General features: G+C 43.4%; 1 protein-coding gene across 2 annotated transcripts in view; it reads left to right on the top strand.

Moving 5' to 3' along the window:
- Positions 1-23223, top strand: part of COLEC12 (collectin subfamily member 12) — a 185262-nt gene that overhangs the window by 136640 nt on the left and 25399 nt on the right. For both annotated transcript variants that reach the window (XM_086373033.1, XM_086373034.1), the window contains 3 exons: positions 8752-8874; positions 18408-18506; positions 19712-20758. In XM_086373033.1, the coding sequence (XP_086229159.1) occupies positions 8752-8874; positions 18408-18506; positions 19712-20758 (1269 nt within the window). The remainder of the gene's footprint in view (positions 1-8751; positions 8875-18407; positions 18507-19711; positions 20759-23223) is intronic.

Below are 23223 nucleotides of genomic sequence, written 5' to 3'. Positions count from 1 at the left end.
TGGACACTGGCTGAGTCGACCACCGCCCTCCTCCGGACTGTGAGCTTCTAAGGACCTGCATGGTCAGAGGATGGTAGCAGTGAGCACCGTGACTACTCCAGACCACCTGGAGCTGTTAGTGTGGCAGTGGATTTCCGAGCCACGGGGTCAAGCTGGTGTTTGTAAAAAGAGTTGGATTTGTCTAAAGTTCTCCAAGTAGGTTTTTTCAAAAAGGGGGGTTAAGAGGCTAGATGTTAGTTTTTTACTCATTGTATTTATTTTATTTCTTCGCTGCGCAGGGTCTTCATGCTGTACAGGCTTTTCTCTAGCTGCAACGAGTGGTGGCCAGTCTTCATTGTGGTGCGCGGGCTTCAGCAGTTGCGGCTCCCAGGCTCCAGAGCACATGCTCAGTGGTTGTGGCACACGAGCCTAGTTGCTCCGCAGCATGTGGCACCTTCCTGGGCCAGGGATTGAACCTGTGTCTCCTGCATTGGCAGGAGATTCTTTACCACGGAGCCACCAGGGAAACCTGCTTGATACATTCACTTTTTATTACCACTTAATAAAGGCTTATTTCCCTTCCTTCCTTTCCACTAACTTATCTCACCCAACTCCTGCAGCCTGGAACCACCAGCAACTATTTGGGTCCGTAGATGGGTTAGCCATTGACTTTTAAAGCTTCTATTTCAGTGAACTAGAACTTTAGAAGAAAACTCAACAGGGGCAACCAGCTTGTTTTGGTTTCAAGCTCAAGGCTCTGCATGCCTCATAGTTTACCTTGAAATTACTGAGTATAAATCTACCTTCTCAGGGACTTCCCTGGTGATCCAGTGGCTAAGACTCTGTGCTCCCAACGTAGGGGACCCAGGTTCAATCCCTGGTTGGGGAACTAGATTCCACATGCCACAGCTAAGAGTTGACTAAAACATCTGGCATGCTGTAACTAAAGATCCCATGTGCTGCAACTAAGGCTCAACACATGCAAATAAATAAATAAAAATATTTTTTTAAGACTAAAATCATCTTCTCTTCCCAGGCCACTCCATTCCAGAAATTTCACCACCACTGGGGGACGATTCCTCCGAGGGGCCAACAGACCTTACCAGCCAAACCTCCAAGCCAGTCCTGATCCCTCCAAGAGATAATGAGGATTTATTTAGAGTGGAATAAACTTGCTGCTCAAGTATGTCACCATAGAATAGGAAGAGAAATTATAGCCTGTAGAAACCTCAGGCCTGTAATGGTTAACTTGCTGGAGACTAGGTTTTCCTGCTCGTTTCTGTTGTTGCTGTTCAGTGGCTCAGTCATATCCAACTCTTTGTGACCCCATGAACTGCAGCATGCCAGGCTTCTCTGTCCTTCACTATCTCCCAGAGTTTGCTCAGGCTCATGTCCATTGAGTCGGTGATGCCATCCAACCATCTCATTCCCTGTTTCTTCATTTCTGAGAAGGGCTCATCTCTCAGCATTTGAAAGGATGTTTCTATAGCCCTGGGTTTCAACAGAACACTCCACAAGTGTAACCTGTTTGCCTCCTCTGATTTATCTCTTTAGGCATACTTCACTTGGCTTTGTTTTGCTTTCACCTCTGGAGGTCAGCAACCTTGGAGGAGCAACCTGTGATCATTTGGGTTTAGCTCCCAGCTCAGCCACTTACTGGCTTAGGTACTCAACCTCGCTGACCCCCACTTTCCTAAAAATCTATAAATTGGGATCAGAAGTCCTGCTTGGCAAGGTTATTAAAGGGTGTGGCTTCCCTGGTGGCTCAGTGGTAAAAGAATCTGCCTCCCAATGCAGGAACCGAGGGTTCGATCCAGGGATCAAAAGATCCCTTGGAGGAGGAAATGGCAACACACTCCAGTATTCTTGCCTGGAGAATCCCATGGACAGAGGAGCCTGGCGGGCTACAGTCCATGCAGGTCACAGAGTTGGACACGATTCAACAACAAAGTAGCTGGGCAGGGGTACGTGGCACACATCGGGTCCTCTAGACTGGCCACCATCCTTAGCAATTCCTCTTCACATTTGCTGCAAGAGCAAACTCTCATCCACTAAGCAAATATCTCGTGGCTTTCCTCCAAATACCTGTGCAGTCCAAGTATCCAGCTCAATTATACGGCAGAATCTAATGGCCCAAGCTGGAGCTGAATTTTCATGCGTCCTTTTAATTAAAACATTGAATGCCTGATCACAGAAGGACATTGTTTGGTGATGTTGATAATGAAGTAGTCAGGGCTGCTGAAGTGTATCATTAGGAGGGTTGACAATAAACTCCATGCCCATAGAATGAAATGAATAGGAAGAGGGCCAGGAGGAAGCGGCCAGCGCGAGGGGCAGATGTAAGAGACGTGATGGATGAACTGCCCCCCGGGGCGAGGAATCCTCTCCTCAGAACTGAAGGCATTTGTTTACAGTTCATATAATAAAGGATTTCTTATTATAAAACTACAAGGAGAAAGTAATGGCATTCTTTTGAGACAGTATACATCCTGGCAGACATTGTATGTTCTGAGTGGCATCATTATCTGGCTTTTGGCCTTAACAATTCTTTTTTTAGCAGACAACGTATACATTATAAATTTTAAACAAATAATGCATGTATACTTTTTACATTAAAACCAAAACAGAACTGGCTGCCCTTTTTATACATATATGCGTGCTTAGTCGCTTCAGTCACATCTAACTCTTTGCAACCCCATGAACCGTAGCCCACCAGGCTCCTCTGTCCATGGGATTTCCAACCAAGAATACTGGAGTGGTTAACCTCTTCCTTCTCCAGGGATCTTCCCAACTCAGGGTTTGAACCAGTGTCTCTTGTGCCTCCTGCATTGCAGGGGGATTCTTTACTGCTGAATCAATAGGGAAGCCCCATGCATATACATGAAAAAAATTAATGAAAGAAACTGTACATTTAGTAAATGTGCAGAATATTAATATAAGCTCAGGAGGAATGCTAAAGATTTCAAATTCATAAAACTCATGTAAATTATTTTTCTGATTTGAATACATCTTTATGAATATAGAGATGTGGTAAGGCTTTATTTTGCACAGAAAGTGATTTTGTTTTTAATTCTTGTCCTCCTGTTATCATGATTCCCTGCATTGCTTAAGAAACTTGGCATAGTAAGGTGTCCATGTGTTTGCTCAGTCATGTCTACTCTTTGCGACCCCATGGACTGTAGCCCGCCAGACTCCTCTGTCCATGGAATTTTCCAGGCAAGAATATTGGAGGGGGTTGCCATTCCCTTCTCTAGGAGATCTTCCCTGCCCAGTATGGAATCCAGGTCTGCATTGCAGGAGGATTGTTTACCATCTGAGCAACCAGGGAAGCCCCTAGTAAGGTTTCCAGGGATTTGTATTTTCGAAACTAAATTCTCATTATTAATTTAAAAAAAAATACTAGCTAAACCCATATCCCATCATTTAGTAAATAGTCTTTATAATAAGGAAAAACTAATTGTTCATGGGATAAAATGTTTTATGTATTTAACTGCTATTCTAGTGATATTGCGCAACATCCCAAGTAACTAGGATGTTAACTCTTACTGTTTTGTTGCTTTTCAGGGCATTTTAATCATAGGGATGAATTTGAAATCATCAGTTTTACTGTTAAGGCCAAATCATTCTCATGGGCTTATGGGAATATATGCCACCAGGAAGTAGATTAATAGCTATAAAAAAACCACATGAAAAGGTTACTATAAAACTCAGATTAAAAAAAAAAACTCAGATCAAAACCTGTGGTTTTCTGAATTTGCCGTCTACCAGCTTTCTGGAGCTTCTCTGTGGTAACATGATCTTTATGGCAACACCACTGAGCTCTGGACACTTATGGTAATTAAGACAGCTGGGAAGTGCCCTGCACTCGCCCACAGCACCAGCCTTCACATAGGGAGGAAGGCCGCTTGCTGATCGGTACGCATCCGTGTTAACAGAGAGCACTCCTTTGGTAATGGTCGAAAAATAAGATAATGAAAGAGACTCTTGTTTTCCAAAAAGATAAGAAAAACAGACTGGATTGGGGCTGGGACCACAGAACTTGGGAGGGCTCTTTGTGGAGAGCCACAGCAGAAAGGAATTCTCTTTGCTGGTCAATTTTTCTGGCCTTCTGCACCATCATTCCTGCAGCGTTTCAATGTATTCTCTCCAACCGGCTAAGTACCCCCTGATCGGCGGCCCCATCAAACCCCATCTTCTCCCTTTAAACAAATGTGTTGTTGGAAATAAGGGTGAATCAGGGAACTTGGAGTGTGTGGGCTGGGGACCAAGTTGTCAGCCTATTCTGAACTTCCACGGAATAGTCAAGGAGTTAGCCAGAGGGATTCTGACTTCCTTTGGCTTCCCCAGTGTTTTTTGTATAATACAGCCCTGGACACTGGAAGATGCATTCAGAACAGGAGCCTAGAATCTAGTTCAGTGGGACTAGAGCAAGGCGGGTAGCCTGAGGGAGGGCATGGATCCTGCAGACACGTTCTGTCCGTGGGCTGCTGAATTGCAGATGTGCTATTTGGGCCAGGCTCTGTAATAAACTGGCTCTCTCGGTGGTGAGGGGCACAGAAGTTTCACTTCCTGAGCTAGAATCTCTTCTCTGCAGCCTCGCCTCGATCCATTCCCTGCCCTTCCTACCCGCCCCTTGCAGTGGGAATCAAGTCTCCCATCTCTGGAAAGTAATGCTAAGAAAACAAACACTACAAAGGCTGGTAACAGGGGGATATCTCTCTTGAATGTTTTCTGTGACCATCTAGGTCCAAGGAGGAGGGGGTCCCCCAGCTCCGTGAGCCAGCAGGGTTTCTTTGTAGTAGGCATCCGTATGTTTGGCCAGATGTCCTCCCAGCGGAGGGCAGAAAGGGAATGATAAAACAGAATTTTTATGAAAAATAAGTCTCGGGAGGGAGAAAAAACAAGACAGAGAAAGTGTGTCAAATGGGACGGGAGGTGCCATCTGATGTTGATTAAATGCTGAGAGAGTCAGCAAGGAGAAATGCATGTCACAAGGAAGTGACCCTGCTCTTTGGCATGTGGGCCAGTGACACTGTCTGGGAGCAGAGCTGTCAGACCAAGGTGTCCAGGAAGAAACCCAGCTCCGGCTGGCATGGCAGTCAGGGGAGGGAAGGACTCCCGCACCAGGAATCAGGATGCATTCTTTCTGATTCTGCTGCATCTGGCCTCACTCTCCCCATCAGTAACAGGACGATGCTTGACCAGGTGACCTCTAGGCAACCCTCTAGCCCCACATTCTGTTATCTGCTGTCATGTCCCCTCTGACCAAATCTTCTGAGGCTCTTCTAATGGAATGTAAGAAATAGCCCTGGAGAGATGTGAAAAGTTCACCCCCCGCCAGGGTCCTAAAACCCAAAAGGAATGAAACCTCACAGCAGCCATGGAAGTGTCACTAGTCTTCCCACAGCAGCCCGGGGTCTACTCTCCTGTGTTTTACAGTTGCCACCAAAGCATGTTAACTGCTTTCTGAACATGAGATGCAGCAGGTCTGTGGGTCTGCCTGTGCTTTTGTTGTTGTTCAGTCGCCAAGTCATGTCTGATTCTTCACAGCCCCATGGACTGCAGTACGACGGGCTTCCCTGTCCCTCACCATCTCCCAGAGTTTGCAAAAGTTCATGTCCATTGAATCGGTGTTGCCATCCAACCATCTCATCCTCTGCTACCCCCTTCTCCTTCTGCCTTCAATCTTTCCCAACATCAGGGTCTTTTCCAATAAGTCAGCTCTCTGCATCAGGTAGCTAAAGTATTAGAGCATCAACTTCAGCATCAGTCCTTCTGATGAATATTCAAGGTTGATTTCCTTCTACCTGTTCTCCCCTCCCAATTCCAAAAATATCTTCACTCTGCATGCGTGCTGTCACTTCAGTTGTGTCCAACTCTTTGGGACCCTATGGACTGTAGCCTGCCATGCTCCGCTGTCCCTGGGATTCTCCAAGCAAGAATAATGGAGTGGGTTGCCATGCCCTTCTCTAGGGGAGCTTCTTGACCTAGGGATTGAACCCATGTCTCTTACATCTCCTGCATTGGTAGGCACGTTCTTTACCACAAGTGCCACCTGGGAAGCCTGGGTATAAGAGGACTTTGTTTCATTTTAAACTCTCAGGATTACAGAGAGTTTAAGAGCGGATGAACGTGTTTGTGTGTGTGTTCATTCTTTAGTTAAGAATGAACCGTTGAAAGTTTTCTTGTTTTATTTTTTTCTTTCTGGCACCTTCATGAGGTCAGCAGTGTTTTGTTACAGGGTGAGGCTGGATTCCAGTGGGAATGGAAGAGGAATCTTCCACTGAGATGAGAAGATCTCACACTAGGACTGGGGCCGTGGAAATGGATAGGAAAGCTTGACCAGAGAGGCAGTGGCACCGTGACGTAGGGGAGATATCATGCCGTTTGGAGTCAGACAGACCCTGGTTTAAATCCTAGCTATGATGTTTATAGGATGTCATTTTCAGCTCTTGCTCCCTGCTTGAAAGGTGATTATGTGAAGTCCCTAGATCAGAGTCTGGCACCAAGTAGGCAGTAAAGTGAAAGTATTAGTTGCTCAGTTGTGTCTAACTCTTCACAATCCCATGAACTGTAGCCCATCAGTCTCCTCTGTCTATGGGATTCTCCAGGCAAGAATACTGGAACAGGTTGCCAGTAAGTGAACATCAATAAACTGTAGATGAGATGATCATGACAAAAATATCTATAGGAAGATTAAAAATATCTGATGGTTGATTGAATTAGAGAATAATTATAAGAGGAGACTTCAAGATGTCTGAGTTTGAGTACCTGAAGGATTGGGATGGTGGTAGTATTTAGGGATGGAAATAAGTAAGTTGGGTGGAAGTTGGAGACCTGGCTTGGCAGGACTGGTACCGATGTCAGTTTTGGACACAGGAGGTGGCCCTGAAACATCCAGGTGGCGATGGAAGAAGGAGAATGGAAAGGAAAGGAGAAAAAGAAGCGAGAAAAACACGATACTAAGAAGCTGGTTAGCTCTAGGTCTGTTTGATCAATGCGTCTCATTTTACAGATTCACCTTCAAGGGACTGGTTAACCAAAGGTTGATCCAGCACAACCATCTCCTAAAACAAACCTTAGTGCCTCAAAATGTGTTCCTCCAGTGAAGCATCTCCTAGACCTAGTTAGAAATGCAGTCTTGGCTCCTACCTCAGACCTACTGAATCAGATCTGCATTTCCACGTGATTTGTGAGCACTTCTTGAGAAGCATTGTTCTAACGCACGATGGCCAGACCTGCAGCATCACAGCCCCTGGGAACTTGGTGGAAATTCAGATTCTCAGGCATCTTCTCAGACTTCCTGAATTAGAAAGGCTGTATTTTAACGAGCCCTTCAGGTGAATCCAGTGGGATGGGATAGTGGTAGTATTGAGGGATGGAAATAAGAAAGGTGAAGAATCTAAGCCATGAATCACTTCTCTAAGCCATGGAAGAGCGAGCTTGAGCCCCCCACCCCTTGGGTGTATAACCCAGAACACTGGAGGAATTGGTTAAACCCTGGAAGTTAAATTTGAGGCATTGTTCTATGCTGTTTCTCTCATCATTTTGCATTAAACACAGCTGAAGGACTCTTTTCACTGAAGAAGGGCACTAGGCGTAAAATTACAAACCAAAGGGGAGGAACTTCGGCTGTGGCTTAATCTTCACAATTTATCCATCAAAAGTTATTGAGCACAATTCTAGGAGATCAGTCCTTTATGTGCTATTGCTCCTGGGGGACGCTATTAGTGAGATCCACATAGGAAAACCAGTCAGGGCGAGGAGGACCTTCCCGACATGCCTTACAATGTGATTTTCGCATTAAAGTGTCCAGAGCCTTTGTCTTCTGTGTTTCTAATAAAACTATGGCAAGTTTCCTTTTTATGGGTTAGTTTCTGGAGTCCCTTGCAGAAGTGATGGTGGTTTACCACTTAGACTAGAGTGTTTTTCAAACAGTTCAACTGTGAGCAATAAAAATTTACCTCTTCCCATCAGAAATGTCTGGTTTTTCTGGTTGTTCCCTAGTTGTTATTCATATCACTGTGATAAATAAGGGTCGGTGTCTGTTTCCTGCATATATGTAATGTACAAAAGTGGCTATATATTGAGCATTTTAATCCTAAAATTACCTATATTTTCTGCTATAGTAAGTTATAGTACATTATTAAGTTATGTACTATATTATAGCCAGTGGCATGCTGGTAAACCAATTTGGGATGTGTGAAGGCATTATGAATAGTGTTTGCAAATTTCCATGGTGTAAATAGTCCCTCCAGGGTTGATTTCAAGCTGCCAACAATTTAACAACCAGCTCCCCAAATTCCTACCAATTTGACAAGTGACTCTTGAAAACAGTAGGAATTAACTCAAGCACACCGCTGAAACAAATGTCAAGGGAAAAGTCCCTTTTATTTATTTTTTTTTTGGTTAGTTGTGTTTGAATTACTGTTGGTGCAACAGTGGCCGAAACAGGTAGATTTGGGTGTTTTAAGTCTTTTGTCATATAGAGATCTTATCATAATGGAATGTGATTTGGAAACTGTTCTATGAAACAAAGTTCTGTGCTATTTTCAAGGCATTAAATATGTTTATAATAACATAATGGCAATATTTAAGTTGTGTTAAATGTGTTGCTCAAGCGGTGAGTATGTTTGATTTTAAAATACCACTCAACCTATAGAAAGGCATATGTGAAAACTATATTCTTATAGTATTTAAACCAAAATGCAAAATTTTACTTCTGAAATGGTGTTTTTGATTACTGTTGTTAAGATTTGCCTTTTCTTACAGGTATTCAAGAAGGAACACAATGTACCAAATGTAAAAATAATTGGGCACTGAAGCTTTCTATCATACTGTTATACATTTTGTGTGCCTTGCTTACCATCACAGTAGCCATTTTGGGATACAAAGGTAAGTACTGTTTTCTTTTTCCTTCTAAAAAGCAAGTTTCCTTTCCTTCATTTACACCTGAAAACACAAGTACATTTGCAGGCATGAAGGAGTTCATTAATACAATTCAGATGCAAAACTTAAACCTCTGAAGCTCCATCTTTACGTCTTGAGCTTCTTATAGCTGTGGAATCTGAAAGGATAGAAGGAGCAATTCCTCTTGAGTCATTTCAACCATAATCATGGTCCTTTTATGAGTTGTAATTTTTTTCCCTCTTTGTTGCTTTTTCCTACTTATTTCCAGATACTCCCTCTTCCTCTGCCTTTTTTCATCTTACCTTTAAGAGGCTCCACAAAAACCCTGGAGTCAGCACACAGGAAAACTCTATTGACAGAGGATAAGACCTCCAGAGACACGACTTACGTCACCCGAGGACTGGCCTTATAATTCCCTTTTTTCCTCTTCAGCGCATTTACTGTGGTCACTGTTGTTTATCTAGCTCCAGAAAAACACTGCCCTGTAGAAATGAAACACAGAGATGGCAGCACCATGTCAGCTGTGCTTTACGGCTTATCAGACATTCTTTGAACATGTCTGGTTTAAGATTGGTGCAGGATTTTTGCCCGAATCCCCCAGACTTGCAGATAAAGTGGGTTGGTTCTCCCCACCACCCACGGGCATTCCAGACACCACAGGTGAATGTGTCCTGATTCAGAGTCACGAACTATGTAAACCCTCTTATAGAAAACAGCCATGGAAGCCTTACAGAGACACGTGAAACAGACGTGTCGTCTGGTTTCAGTGAGAGAGGCAGACATGGGGTCTGCTCATCTTTACCCTGACAGGTTAAGAGTGGAGAATTCCACACATTCCCATCTCTGTTCCCTGCCCCATCGATTTGACCTGGGGACAGAAAGATGCAAAGTGAATTCCCTCCAACTTGTAACTCCTCCCACTGTCCTCCCAGGATTTAGTGGTTTCCTGAGACAACAGTGTACTGGAATAAGAATGGTCCCTGTCCAGTTCTTGAGTCCACCATTTGAAGAGCAATTGCTACTGTTTATTAAGTGCTCGTTGACATGCCAGGAATTACGCTAAGTCCTTGTGTGGCTGTGTAACCTGGGTATGAATTGTAACCTCTCAGTGTTACTGACTTTTTACCTGTAAAATGACAGTCATGGTGTCATTCTTCAAGGTGCTTGGGATGAGCAAAGATGATATAACTGAGCCACCTGTTCTGGGGTTGGGCCCAGTAGAGCGGCTAAATCTCTCTCTTCCTTGTTGTTTAGTTGCTAAGTCGTGTTGAACTCTTTGCAACCCCGTGGACTACAGCACGCCAGGCTCCCCTGTCCTTCACTATCTCCCAGAGTTTGCTCAAACTTACATCCGTTGAGTTGATAATGCCATCTAATCATCTCGTCCTTTGTTGTCCCCTTCTGCTTTCGCCTTCAGTCTTTCCCAGCATCAGGGTCTTTTCCAATGAGTTGGCTCTTAGCATCAGGTGGCCAAAGTATTGGAGCTTCAGCTTCAGCATTAGTCCTTCCAATGAATATTCATGGTTGATTTCCTTTAGGATTGACTGGTTTGATCTCCTTGCAGTCCAAAGAACTCTCTCTTCCTTGCTTCTTCATAACTGTTTTTACAGTTCTAGCCATGAGAATGGCAAAACATATTAAAAATAATATAGTCAAGGCTTATGGAGTCCACTTCTAAACCTATTTCCATGGAAAATTGTGTGTGTTCCCATAGCGTGTTGACTGATGAACTTGGGCAGTGGAAATATGGAAAATTACCAGGCCTTTTTATCCAGTTGCAATGAGTTAATCTCACCCAGGATTAACAGAGCAAGTGTTAAGAAAGGCTATTAAATCATAGCGAAGGCAGGAGAGGGGGAGGAGGGGGAGGAAACCCAATGGGGAAAAGGACGGTGTTTTATGTCTTAGGCAACTCAGCCTGGCTACCTTCCTTTACTAGGTTATTGAGGTCATTACTCACTTCTCCACAACTTTCCCTAGTGAACTCAAATAAAGAAGAGGCTTGAAATCAAACCGTCATTTAACTGGTATCTTTAAGGCTGGGCTCTATGTGATGTCACGAAAGTAAACAGAGATGAGAAAGGTTTGAAGAAATACCTCTATGTGGTATTTTGTCATTTTTACCTCTGGGGAAAAAAATAAAAAGTCTAGAATCTTTAATTATACAGATAGATCCAAAGGAGGGGGCTTTGTTTGTTTGTTTTTAAAGTACAGATATTTCCTCTGTTTTTATGAGAGTGGAAAGGCCACGGCTCTGGCCTGTTTGTGTGGGTCCCTTTGCCTGGAACACATTTTCCCTCTTCTCCACCTTTTTCTCATGACTTTCTCTTCCTTCTTTCCCATCGTGTCTCCCTCAGACACGTGTCCCACAAGCAGTCCCTGAGAGCTGAGTTGGGTGCCCACCTTCTGGTCCCCATGGCATCATTTTTCACCCTAGTCCCTGTTGCACTATATCACTATGGCCAGTGGGTCTGTCCCACCACCCAAACTGTAAGCTCCAAGAAGACAAGAGGCTATCTTTTATTTATTAAATCTCCTACTAGCACGTGGCTCATACTACATAATTGGGACCCAATAAAGTTTACTGAGTGAATTAACGAGAAGATGGATGGATGGTTGAATTGTAAATTATGACTGACTTCTATAAAGGCAATCAATCACTACCCGGTGACCTCTAAGGCAATTGCTGCGACTCAGGGCCCTACCTGAAAGCTTAAAATCCCAAAGATCGCTTGGCCTGCTCTGGGTGTATCTCACCAGGATAAAGGAGGATGAGATTGAGGGTGTGAGACAAGTCAGAGTCAAGACCATGTTCTTATTCCTCTTTCTGTACTCCAAGGCCTCCATCCCTCAGGCGTCTACTGACAAAAAGAAGATAATACAACATGCAGTTTTTGTCTTTAAACACATACTTGATGAACTCAAATACTGATATTTTCCAGATGTGTTTTCTCTTTACTTTGAACAGTGATTCCTCTTTCTTATTGATAAGATTCTGGTGACCCAACATGGTAAGAGGCAGAAAGATAAGTTCTTCCTTCACACACATCCCTTTGAAGTCTGGAGAAACTCACTCCACTTTAAAAAAAAAAAAAAGAAAGAAACAAAAAAAGATATTCAGTGAAGGAAGAGGTTTTTCTGAAGGAGAAGTTGGAAGGAAATAAAACAGAAACTCCATTATTTATCAGGGTTTGCAAAAGCATCTCCATAGCTTTTTCTTTAAAACTGTTCTTTGTGTGTATGTGTGTTAGTGTTAGTCACTTGGTCATGTCTGACTCTTTGCCACCCTATGGACTGTGTGTGGCCCAGAAGGCACCTCTGTGTATGGAATTCTCCAGGCAAGAATACTGGAGTGGGTTGCCATTCCCTTCTCCAGGGGATCTTCCCAACCCAGGGATCGAACCTGGATCTCCTACATTGCAGGTGGACTCTCTACCATCTGAGCCACCAGGGATGCCCCAACTGTTCTTTAGTTCTCTTTTTATGTCACTTATGCAGATACAAGTTAGGATATAACTTAAGTTCCTTCCAGAGAATTTGCTGAACAAGTCAGAGAATTGCTGAGTCACCCAGACAGGTTCAGCACGCTAGTGGTGACTGTGCAGCATGTCAGCCACCTTACAAAAAGCCCATTCTTGGACGGTTACAGCTTGGTGCACCCTCTGTCCTGGACTATTTATCGTCCAGGCAGAAGCCACCTTCTAAGTTATGGGCTGTTTTTTCTCTGGAACATTCCCTGAACAGGAAAAATCTTATTTTGTGGTCCTGCCCAGCTGGATGCTACCTTAAGGGATTTCAGCTAAAGAAGACAGACAGACATCTGAATCTTCCTCAGTAAGAACCTCCTCTAATACAACATTCCTAGTCACAGATGTCTGTCTTGCTGCTCAGTTCTGCAGGGTAGCATTACAGCTGGGTAATCAAGCTTGCAAATGAGCATCAGAACACACTGTGTAGATGTTGTTAGAATCAAGGATAACACCTTCCCACCAGACAGGATTTTTGTAATGAAACCTGAAATAGTGTTCAAGGTAGGAATGTCTTTATTACATCCCAGGGGAGTGTACCTGGTATTACTGGGAAGTTCCAGATACCAATGAAGGGTTGTGTTTCCTACAGTCAAACTGGTAGACATCATCGTGAGCACCAGGCAGGACTCTATTCTCCTTTCCTGTCCCGGAGGCCCGGTCATGAGCTATATATCTCTGGACCTTCCACATCCATGTTTGCCCCAAACATGACAAGTATTTGGTAGACCTCTAAGAATGATGAATATAAAAGAAAGATAAAGAAGACATAGTCCTGAGACTTCTCTGGTCATCCAGTGGTTAAGAATCTGCCTTCCAACACAAGGGGCTCAGGTTCAATCCCTGGTCAGGGAGCTAAGATCACACGTGCTGTGGAGCAAATGAGCCCACGCAACTCAACTAGGGAGAAGCCTGTGTGCTATAACAAAGAGCCCACGTGCCATAACTAAGACCCAACCCAGCCATAAAAAATAAATATTAAAAATAAAAAGACCAGCAGACCATGAGTTGGTCCTCTTAACAAGAAAAAAGACACAATTCTTATCCTCAAGGGATTTTTCTTGGAAGAAACCATATTTAGGAAGAAGAAATACTCAATGAGAGGCAAAGTGGAATTACAGAGTAAGCATGGATGTTGGAGTTAGATCTCCTGGCCTGGAATCCCACTTAGTCCCTTATAAGCTGTGTGACTCTAAGGAAGTTACTGGACATCTCTGGGCCTCGATTTTTTTCACGTGTGAAATAGCAGTCATAAGGATTAACCGCAATGATGATGTGATACATCTTGGAAAGAGTGAGGCAATCTGTAGAGGCTGATTTTATTGCCATTCAGATACAGGGTCTGTTGGTGTGGAATCGGATCATCAGGGAAGGCTTAGCACAATGGGCCAGTGAGATTCAGAGTAGACCTTAAAGAATGGGTGGAAGCAAGACAAGGGAGGAAAAGGTTAGTGGCCCAGATCAAGGGCTTTTATAGGACTTCCCTAGTGGTCAGGAATCTGCCTGCCAATGCAGGGGACACAGGCTCAATCCCTGGTCCGGGAAGATCCCACATGCAGTGGAGCAGCTATGCCCGTGTGCCACAACCACTGAGCCTGTGATCTAGAGCCCATGCTCCACACAAGAGAAGCCACCACAGCGAGAAGCCCACCTGCCGCACCTGGAGAAAGCCCACAAGCAGCAACCAAGACCCAGTGCAGCCAAAAGTAAAGAAATTTAAAAAAATTTAAAAACACTGGAGGGGACACATATATATTTATGGCTGATTCATGTTGATATATGGTAGAAACCAACACAATATTATAAAGCAATTATCCTTCAATTTAAAATACTTTTAAAAAAAAACCAAGCACTTTGATAGAAAAGGTGTTATTGTTGGATTATCCTAGAGAATTGAGCTTTGAGGGTACTTGAAGAGGGGCAATGTTTCATATATATGACACTTAAAGTAATATTTGAAGATAAAAGTCTGTCAAGAAACACTTTCCAATAAAGGGGACCATGTTAAAAAACAGACTGCTTGGACCCTTCTGTGTTCCCTGTTTGTTTTCCTCATGTGAGGACAATCTACACACCGAGGTCTCCCTCCAAAGACGGGGAGTTTCTAGGGTCAGAGAGGATGTCTGCCACTATTTTCCTGACTGAGAATTTGTGCTAATGAGTTAAGAGTAAAAACTGGTGAAAATGCTGTGTATTTTTACAGCAAGTGTTACTTCTGGTCTCCATCAGTCTAGCATTTTTAAGCAGTCGCAAGCTGCCAGCTTTGCAACCCTGAAGTTTGCAGCTTTATATCCAACTCCTATTTTTAAACACAGATACACCGCCCTGGTGCCTACAGCCAGTTCATTAGCCCTTGTGGGCGGGGCAAAGAGTTTTCTAGCACCAAAGAGAAACCTAACAGATTTTTTAAGTGGATGTATTTATTCCTTTTACTCTATACAAACCTGAATGATCTGTCTATGACAGTTCTGGGTTTTTAAAAAGTAAAATGGAAGACAAATTAGAGAGGGTTGAAAATGACTGCCTGTCAACATATTCAGAGGTTTCTCTGGCTTCCAGGAAAAAGGGGCAGGACTTAAGGTCCCTGTGTGTGGTTTGAGGACAGACTGAGGCTTGTGTTTTGATTTGAGAATCAAAACTGAACCTAAGCTTGTAAACATTCCATGTTTTATTTTTCTAAAGGCTAGCTTTGCTAAAATGCAGATGAAACATTTTGTTCTTTGGAGTTTCTAGGAATAAGCATGCCTATCAGACAACCCTCAGATTATTTTAACTGTATCTCTGGGTCTATATAATAATTTTTTGGAAAAAAAAAAAAAAAGATAATTATTCAACTAAATGCCATGCTCATTGCCAATGCCAAGGCCTCCCTGGGTTGGTTTGTATGTTTGTTTGCATAACCTCTAGCTCAGTTGATTCTTTTTCCACAGGCCTCGGCAACCAGCAGGCATGTTTATTTAAATAAACAACGTAATGAATAAATCTGTGATGAATACCTACTACGCGCCACACACTGAGCTAAGAGCTAGGGATAAAACCAGCACCAATTTTCCTGCCCTAAGGGGTATTGGGGACTTCCCAGGTGGCGCTAGTGGTAAAGATCCCGCCTGCCAATGCAGGAGACGTAAGAGACTCGGATTCAATGCCTGGGTTGAGAAGATCCCCAGGAGGAGGGCATGGCAACCCATTCCAGTATTCTTGCCTGGAGAATCCCATGCACAGAGGAGCCTGGTGGACTACAGTCCATAGGTTGCAGAGTCAGACACAACTGAAGTGACATAGCACACACGCGCGCAAGGGGTCTTGGAGTAGCGAAACCATGACAACACCATGATGGGAGTCCTGTGATCATGAGAGAGACCCCCAGCAAGATAAACTTCAGCGTAGGTTTCCCACAGGATGTGACCAGCTGAGTCTTGAAGAGCAGGGAGGGCTTAGCCTGGGAAAGAAGCCTGGGAAGAACATTCTAGGTGGGGAGAAGCATGCATGGAAAGGCTTGGGGGAGAAAGTGTTTGATGCAAGCCACACATTTCATTATGACTGAACTGGAGAAGCCTGGGGAGGAGCACAAGCAGCTTCTCCAGGGAAGGTGCCGGGAGCCCTGGGGCTGGTTCACTTTAGGTCACACAGATGCTTGGGAACATACATCTGCTCCTTGACGAGAGCTCCAAGAATCTTCTCACGTGGTCCTGCATGGCTGGAAGGCTTGCTGAATAAAATAGACTGGATCCATTAGCCTACAAGTAATATGTAAACCATAGCCATGCTTTGAAAAATGAGTTGTCATTTTTTCAAAAGCTGTCAATACCAAGAGGAACAGTCAGCCTTGATCTCAAGCTGCTGGAGGTTAGATTTCATGGGAGTCACTTCTGGAGAGAGACACTCTTATTTGACATGCTATCCTTTTAATTTTTTCTTTTTTCACTTTTTATACTTGATTTGTTTCTACATTTTTATTGGAGATATTTGACAATATTAGTTTTGGTGTCAAACATAGTTGATTCAGTATTTTTACAGATTATATTCCATTTAAAGTTATTACAAAATAATGGTTATATTTCCCTGTGCTCTACAGTTATCCTTGTTTTTTATTTTATTCATAATTGTATCCCTTAATCTCCTACCCCTCTTGTCTCTCCCCTCTTCCAACTGGTAACCACTAGTTTGTTCTCTGTGTCTGTGAGTCTGTTTCTGTTTTGTTATATATATTAGCTTGTTTTATTTTTTAGATTCCACATATAAGTGACACTATACAGTATTTATCTTTCTTTGTCTGACTTATTTCACTAAACACAATACCCCCAGGTCCATCCATGTTGTTGCAAATGGCAGAATTTCGTTCTTTTTTATGACTGAGTAATATTTCATTGTGTATATATGCACCACATCTTCTTGATCCATTCTCCCACTGATGGTCACTTAGTTGATTCCTTATCTTGGCTATTGCAAATATTGCTGCTATGAACATTGAAGTGCATATATCTTTTCAAATTAGTGTGTTCATTTTCTTCAGGTACATACCCAGATGTGGAACTGCTGGATCATGTGGTATCTCTGTTTTTAGTTTTTAAGGAACCCCCTGACTGTTCTCCATAGTGGCTGTACTAATTTACACTTTCACCAATGGTGTACTAGGGTTCCCTTTTCTCCACATCCTCACTAATATTTGTTATCTGTAGACTTTCTGACCCGTATGAGACATTGTGGTTCTGACATTGTGGTTTTGACTTGTGTTTCTCTGGCGATGAGTAATGTGGAACATTTTTTCACTTACCTGTTGGCCATCGTATATCTTCTTTGGGAAAATGTGTATTCAGGTCTTCTGCCCATTTTTAAAATTGGCTTGTTTTTTGATATTGAGTTGTGTAAGCTGTTTATATATTTTGGATATGAACCCCTATGAACCATATCATTTGCAAATATCTTCTCTCATTCAGTAGGTTATCTTTTCATTTTGTCAGTGGTTTCCTTTGCTGTGCCAAAGTTTTTGAGTTTAATTAGGTTCCATTTGTTTATTTTTGCCTTTGCTTCCTTTGCCTTAGGAGACAGTTCCTAGACATTTTAGAATGATAAATTTATAACCATAGAGAATTCTTCTGAGAATGATTAAGAGCAGTGGCTTTCATTTAACACTGCATCACTAACTTTTCCAGTAATATACAGTCAGGAAAATGCTGGGGGAAAAGTCTTCTTGGGAAATTATTATTATTTGGAAACCCACTTAGACATCTTCTTGTGAACTGTTGAAGATTCACATGTCACTAAGGAGAAGCAGATTGTCAGGCCTTAGTGGTGAACTCAGGACAGAAAGTGGCAAACACCCTTGACTTTGCATCTCTTTTACTAGGACTTTATGTCTAAACTTGAGCTAGGTGTTCTTTGCTATGGAATCTCCTTGCAGATAAGTGAGTCATACCTGCCAAGAATGGCAGGGAGTCTGAGTGACACAATTTTGTAAATAAATTACAGTGTTATTCTTCCACCTATGGAAATTAAGGGCTTCCCTGAGAAGGAAACGGCACCCCACTCCAGTGTTCTTGCCTGGAGAATCCCAGGGACGGGGGAGCCTGGTGGGCTACCGTCTATGGGGTCGCACAGAGTCGGACACGACTGAAGCGACTTAGCAGCAGCAGCAGCAGCTGGTGGCTCAGGGAAATGGAAATTAATATAAATGATAATACAGATTGAGGACTTTTATAATACAAAAAAATTTAGTGAGTTCTAAACTATTTCTAGAGTCCCCAAGGCACTACATAATCATGAGAACAGCTAAGAACCTAGAGTTCTCAACCAACTAAACTGCCATTGGGATTTGCAACAAGTATGTTATTTATTTTCCTAAAAGAATGGCTTTTCCCCTAGATTTGATTTCATTTATACTTTTTGTTTTATTCTGCTTCCTTTATTCTGTCATGAAATGATCTCTTGTTGAAACTGAAAGATAAAATGTGAGCAGGTATGTGCATTAATCCATTGATTTCCAAATCTTAGTTGTAGAGAAAATGGACAATGTTACAGGTGGCATGGAGACATCTCGCCAAACCTATGATGACAAGCTCACAGCAGTGGAAAGCGACCTGAAAAAATTAGGTAATCTGCAATGAACTATGTGAACTATGAAGTTGAATCCCTGTAACTCAGCGGTCCCTACCTTCTTGGTACTAGACACTGATTTCATGGAAAACAATTTTTCCACTGACCGGGGGTGGGAGGGAGGATGGTTTGGGGATGATTCAAGTGCATTACATTTACTGTACACTTTATTTCTATTCTTATTACATCAGCTCCACCTCAGGTCTTCAGACATTACATCCCAGAGGTGGGAGACAGCTGCCCTAACCCAACTCTATGTAAATGACCACAGTTTTTTTTTTTTTTTTTAAGAATGACATGGCTCTAAACTCACATTCACCCAGAAAGACCTTAAACTTTCATGTTGTGTGTTAATCTTTCCTCATGATTTAATTCAAAAGCTTTAAAATTTTAAAATTAGGGACCAATTTTGAAGTTGAATCCCCTCCCCCCCAAAAATACTATTGTGTACCAAATAAAATCTGAAGATCAATCCTGATGAAAAAAAATCACAGATACCCTTTATCAGAGGCTCTTTTATAAAATGCTTGGTAAATTCTTATTTGAAATATTTTAAACTGTACAACGGAGAAGGCAATAGCACCCCACTCTAGTACTTTTGCCTGGAAAATCCCATGGATGGAGGAGCCTGGTAGTCTGCAGTCCATGGGGTCGCTAAGAGTCAGACACGACTGAAGCGATTTAGCAGCAGCAGCAGCAAACTGCACAAAATAATTGTAGAAATTAATTTTAAGAAATAGAAGATTCCAGCCTATTTTATCCTGTGATTTTTCTTCCCGCAAATTTTTAAAGAAGAATTTTGGTGATTTTGAGAAACAAGATTCTAGCCTATTTTATTACGCGATTTTCCCCCCAATTTTTAAAAGAATAGTTTTGGTGAACTTAACAAATAGAAGGTTATTGCCTTCTTGTCATCCTTCCTAGTGTTCTAGAAACAAGTAAATTCCTCCTCCTTCCATGAGAAAAGCGTTCACTCAAGTTAATCTGTGCTGGTATTCTGCACCCTTTCCAATTCCTGAGGACCCAGGTCTAACAGAGATGTGGATTACACTAATGCATGCAGTGAGCACATCACACAAGTTTTCCGTCCAAAATAGGGCACATTCCAGTTAGGAATAAAACTATTTTATTCTTGGGAATCTGTGACCTCACTCGAACACGTCTCCATCCCACCAACCTGAGTAACATGTGTCTGATTCCAGGGGACCAAACAGGAAAGAAAGCGCTCAGCACCAACTCAGAACTCTCCACCTTCAGGTCGGACATCCTGGATCTCCGTCAGCAACTTCGTGAGATCACAGAAAAGACCAGCAAGAACAAAGATACGCTGGAGAAGTTACAGGCAAGCGGGGACGCACTGGTGGACCGGCAGAGCCAACTGAAGGAAACTTTGGAGAATAACTCCTTCCTCATCACCACTGTCAACAAAACCCTGCAGGCGTATAACGGCTACGTCACGAATCTTCAGCAGGACACGAGCGTGCTGCAGGGCAACCTGCAGAGCCAAATGTACTCTCACAACGTGGTCATCATGAACCTCAACAATCTGAACCTAACCCAGGTGCAGCAGAGGAACCTCATCACGAATCTGCAGCGCTCCGTGGATGACACGAGCCAGGCGATCCAGCGCATCAAGAACGACTTCCAGAACCTACAGCAGGTCTTCCTTCAAGCCAAGAAGGACACGGACTGGCTGAAGGAGAAGGTGCAGAGCCTGCAGACGCTGGCTGCCAATAACTCCGCCTTGGCCAAAGCCAACAACGACACCCTGGAGGACATGAACAGCCAGCTCAGCTCCTTCACAGGGCAGATGGACAATATCACCACAGCCTCCCAAGCCAACGAGCAGAACCTGAAGGACCTGCAGGACGTACACAGGGATGCGGAGAACAGAACAGCGGCCAAATTCAGCCAGCTCGAGGAGCGCTTCCAGCTCTTTGAGTCAGACATTGTGAACATCATCAGTAATATCAGCTACACAGCCCACTACCTGCGGACGCTGACCAGCAACCTGAACGAAGTCAGGACCACGTGCACAGACACACTGACCAAACACACGGATGATCTGACCTCCCTGAACAACACGCTGGCCAACATCCGTTTGGATTCTGTTTCTCTCAGGATGCAGCAAGATTTGATGAGGTCGAGGTTGGACACGGAAGTGGCCAACTTGTCAGTGATTATGGAAGAAATGAAGCTGGTAGACTCCAAGCATGGTCAGCTCATCAAGAATTTTACCATCCTGCAAGGTAAGTGGAAATTCTGAACTTCACATTGTTATCTATGATTGTAGAACAAATGACCCCCAAACTCGACAATTTAAAACAATAAGCCTGTATTATTGTGTAGTTCCTGTGGGTCAGGGATTCGGGAGTACCTTAGTGTAAGTCGGTGGTTTGGGCTCAGTATCTCTCATGAGGTTGTAGTTAAGATGATGGCTGGAACTACAGTCTTCTTATTTATCTATTTTTGGTTGTGCTGGGGCAGGGAGGTCTTTGTTGCTGCTCGCAGGCTTTCTCTAGCTGCGGCAAGTAGGGGCTCCTCTCTAGTTGCGGTGCATGGGCTTCTCGTTGCAGAGCGTGGGCTCCAGGTGCTTGGGGGCTTCAGTAGTTATGGCACCTGGGCCTAGTTGCCCTGAGGTATGTGGAATCTTCCTGGAACAGGGATGGAACTCATGTCCCCAGAATTAACCACTGGACCACCAGGGAAGCCCTGGGGCTGTAGTCTTCTGAAGCTTTAATTGGGGCTGAGGAGCTGCTTCCAAGATGGCTCATTCATATGGCTCTTGGACTTGTTGGTTATTGGCAGGTAGCCTTGGTTCCTCATCATGTGAAATTGCTTGAGTGTCCTCACAGCAGGGCAGCTGGCTGCCTCCAGAGCAAATGATCCAAGAGAAACAGAAAGAAGGAAGCCAAGATGTCTTTTAGCCTCAAAAGTCACATACCATCATTCCACCATATCCTCTCCTTTAGAAACAAGTCACTAAGTCCATCTCACACTCAAAGGGGAGGGGAATTAAGTTCTATTTCTCAAAGGGAAATAGAAGGGAAGCATAACTAAGAATTTGTGGACAGTGCTTAAAGGTGTTCCATTAAATGTTTGTAAATGAAAGACTGGTTAATTTGGAATTTTTCAGTGCCTAGCTATTTCAGTGCCACAAATTGGGCTCCTTTGGAAGAAAGATTCAATCTTTTAGATCATGGAGTGACCATTAAGAGGTTGCTACTTCCAAGTGCCAAGAACAATGGATGACTGGCCATCATAGTAACTGTAAGGCCACAGGGGAGGGAAATGACGTGACTTACATATAAAATCTGAGTTTTACTCCAAACCAGGTCATCTGTGTAAACTGAAAGTCCTTGGACCAGATTAGATCATTTTTGAGCTTTCAGGAAAACAATCATCATCAGAATGACTTCACTAAGAAGAAGGCCAATGAACTTCATTTTATTTCCTGACAGTAACAGAGATAGTATATTGTTTAAACTAGGAGAATGAAAAATAGCATATCTGGACTTCAGCGAGGCTCCTGGCAGTGGTACCCTTCAGAACAAGGTGGAGCAATCAGTGCTGGATGAATGATCAATTAATGGGTTTATTGGTTGTATTCGTTTTCTGTGCTGCATAGCAAATTACTAAAACTCAGCACTTACAGCACCCATTTCTCATCTCACAGTTTCTATGGTCAGGAGTCTGGGCACAGTAGAGGTGTATCCTTTGCTTAGGGTCTTGCCCAGGTACAGGCTCAGTGAGGGGCTGTGGTTTCATCAGAGTCTTGCCTAGGGAAAGCCTCATTTTCACACTCCTTCAGGTTCTTGGCAGAATTCATCTGTTGGCAATCCGGATGGTAAGATGGGCTGTCAGGTCCTAAAGGTCACCCCGGCCCCTTGCCATGTGGCCATCTCAAACCATTGCAGTTTCTTACACCCAGCAAGGGAGTCTCTCTCACTCCAGCCTGCAAAGATAGAGTCTTATATAATGTAGCCTAGTCAAGAGAGTGACATCCCATCACCTTTGCCATATACAGTTGGTCAGAAGCAGGTTACAGGTTCCATATTTAAGGGGAAAGGATTATACAAGGGCATGAGTCACTGGGAGTCACCCTTGGGTGTGAATGCCATGCTAGTTGAGTGAATATAAAGAGTGATAGTTAAATGAGCCCCTCTGAGCCTGGAAGCAGAGCTGAGTGGCAGATGGCAGGGCCCGCTCAACAGCTTTGCTGGGACTAGCATGAGGACGTGGATGAAGGCCAATACTTGTGTGATGTGAAACTGTGTATACTAACTAACAGGTCAGAGAATCTTGATCCAAAATGATCTGCAGAGGCTGGAACAGTAAAGAGATGCCAAATAAATGAAATGTATGGGGGAGACATGAAAATCCCCATTTGTAGATAGAGAAGACCAAACACAAATGTTGATGGGGGGGTGGTGGTGGGACTTAGAGGAAGTGTGCATGAAAAGCGTGGGGCGTTTTAGTAGACTATAAAGCAACTCAATGTGTCTGCCAGGGAAGCTCATGTGATCTTTTGCTGTATTAATAAAAATATGATATCCAAAATGAGGAGGTGATACTCCCTCCTTTTAGCATGGCAAAACCACTCCCTGAGGATAGTGTGTATGTTGGGGAGTCCGATCAACAGGGGATGCTCACAGACCAGCATGCTCAGAAAAATAGGACCAGGGTGAGTGATGGGGTCTAGAAACCATGTGCC

The sequence above is a fragment of the Bos grunniens genome, chromosome 24 (assembly GCF_055505025.1).
Source record: "Bos grunniens cultivar Pamir isolate PY7600 chromosome 24, Bosgru_T2T1.0, whole genome shotgun sequence".
Taxonomy (NCBI): Eukaryota; Metazoa; Chordata; class Mammalia; order Artiodactyla; family Bovidae; genus Bos; species Bos grunniens.
The sequence above is the reverse complement of the archived record's forward strand: the minus strand, read 5'-3'. Positions and strand labels throughout refer to the sequence as shown.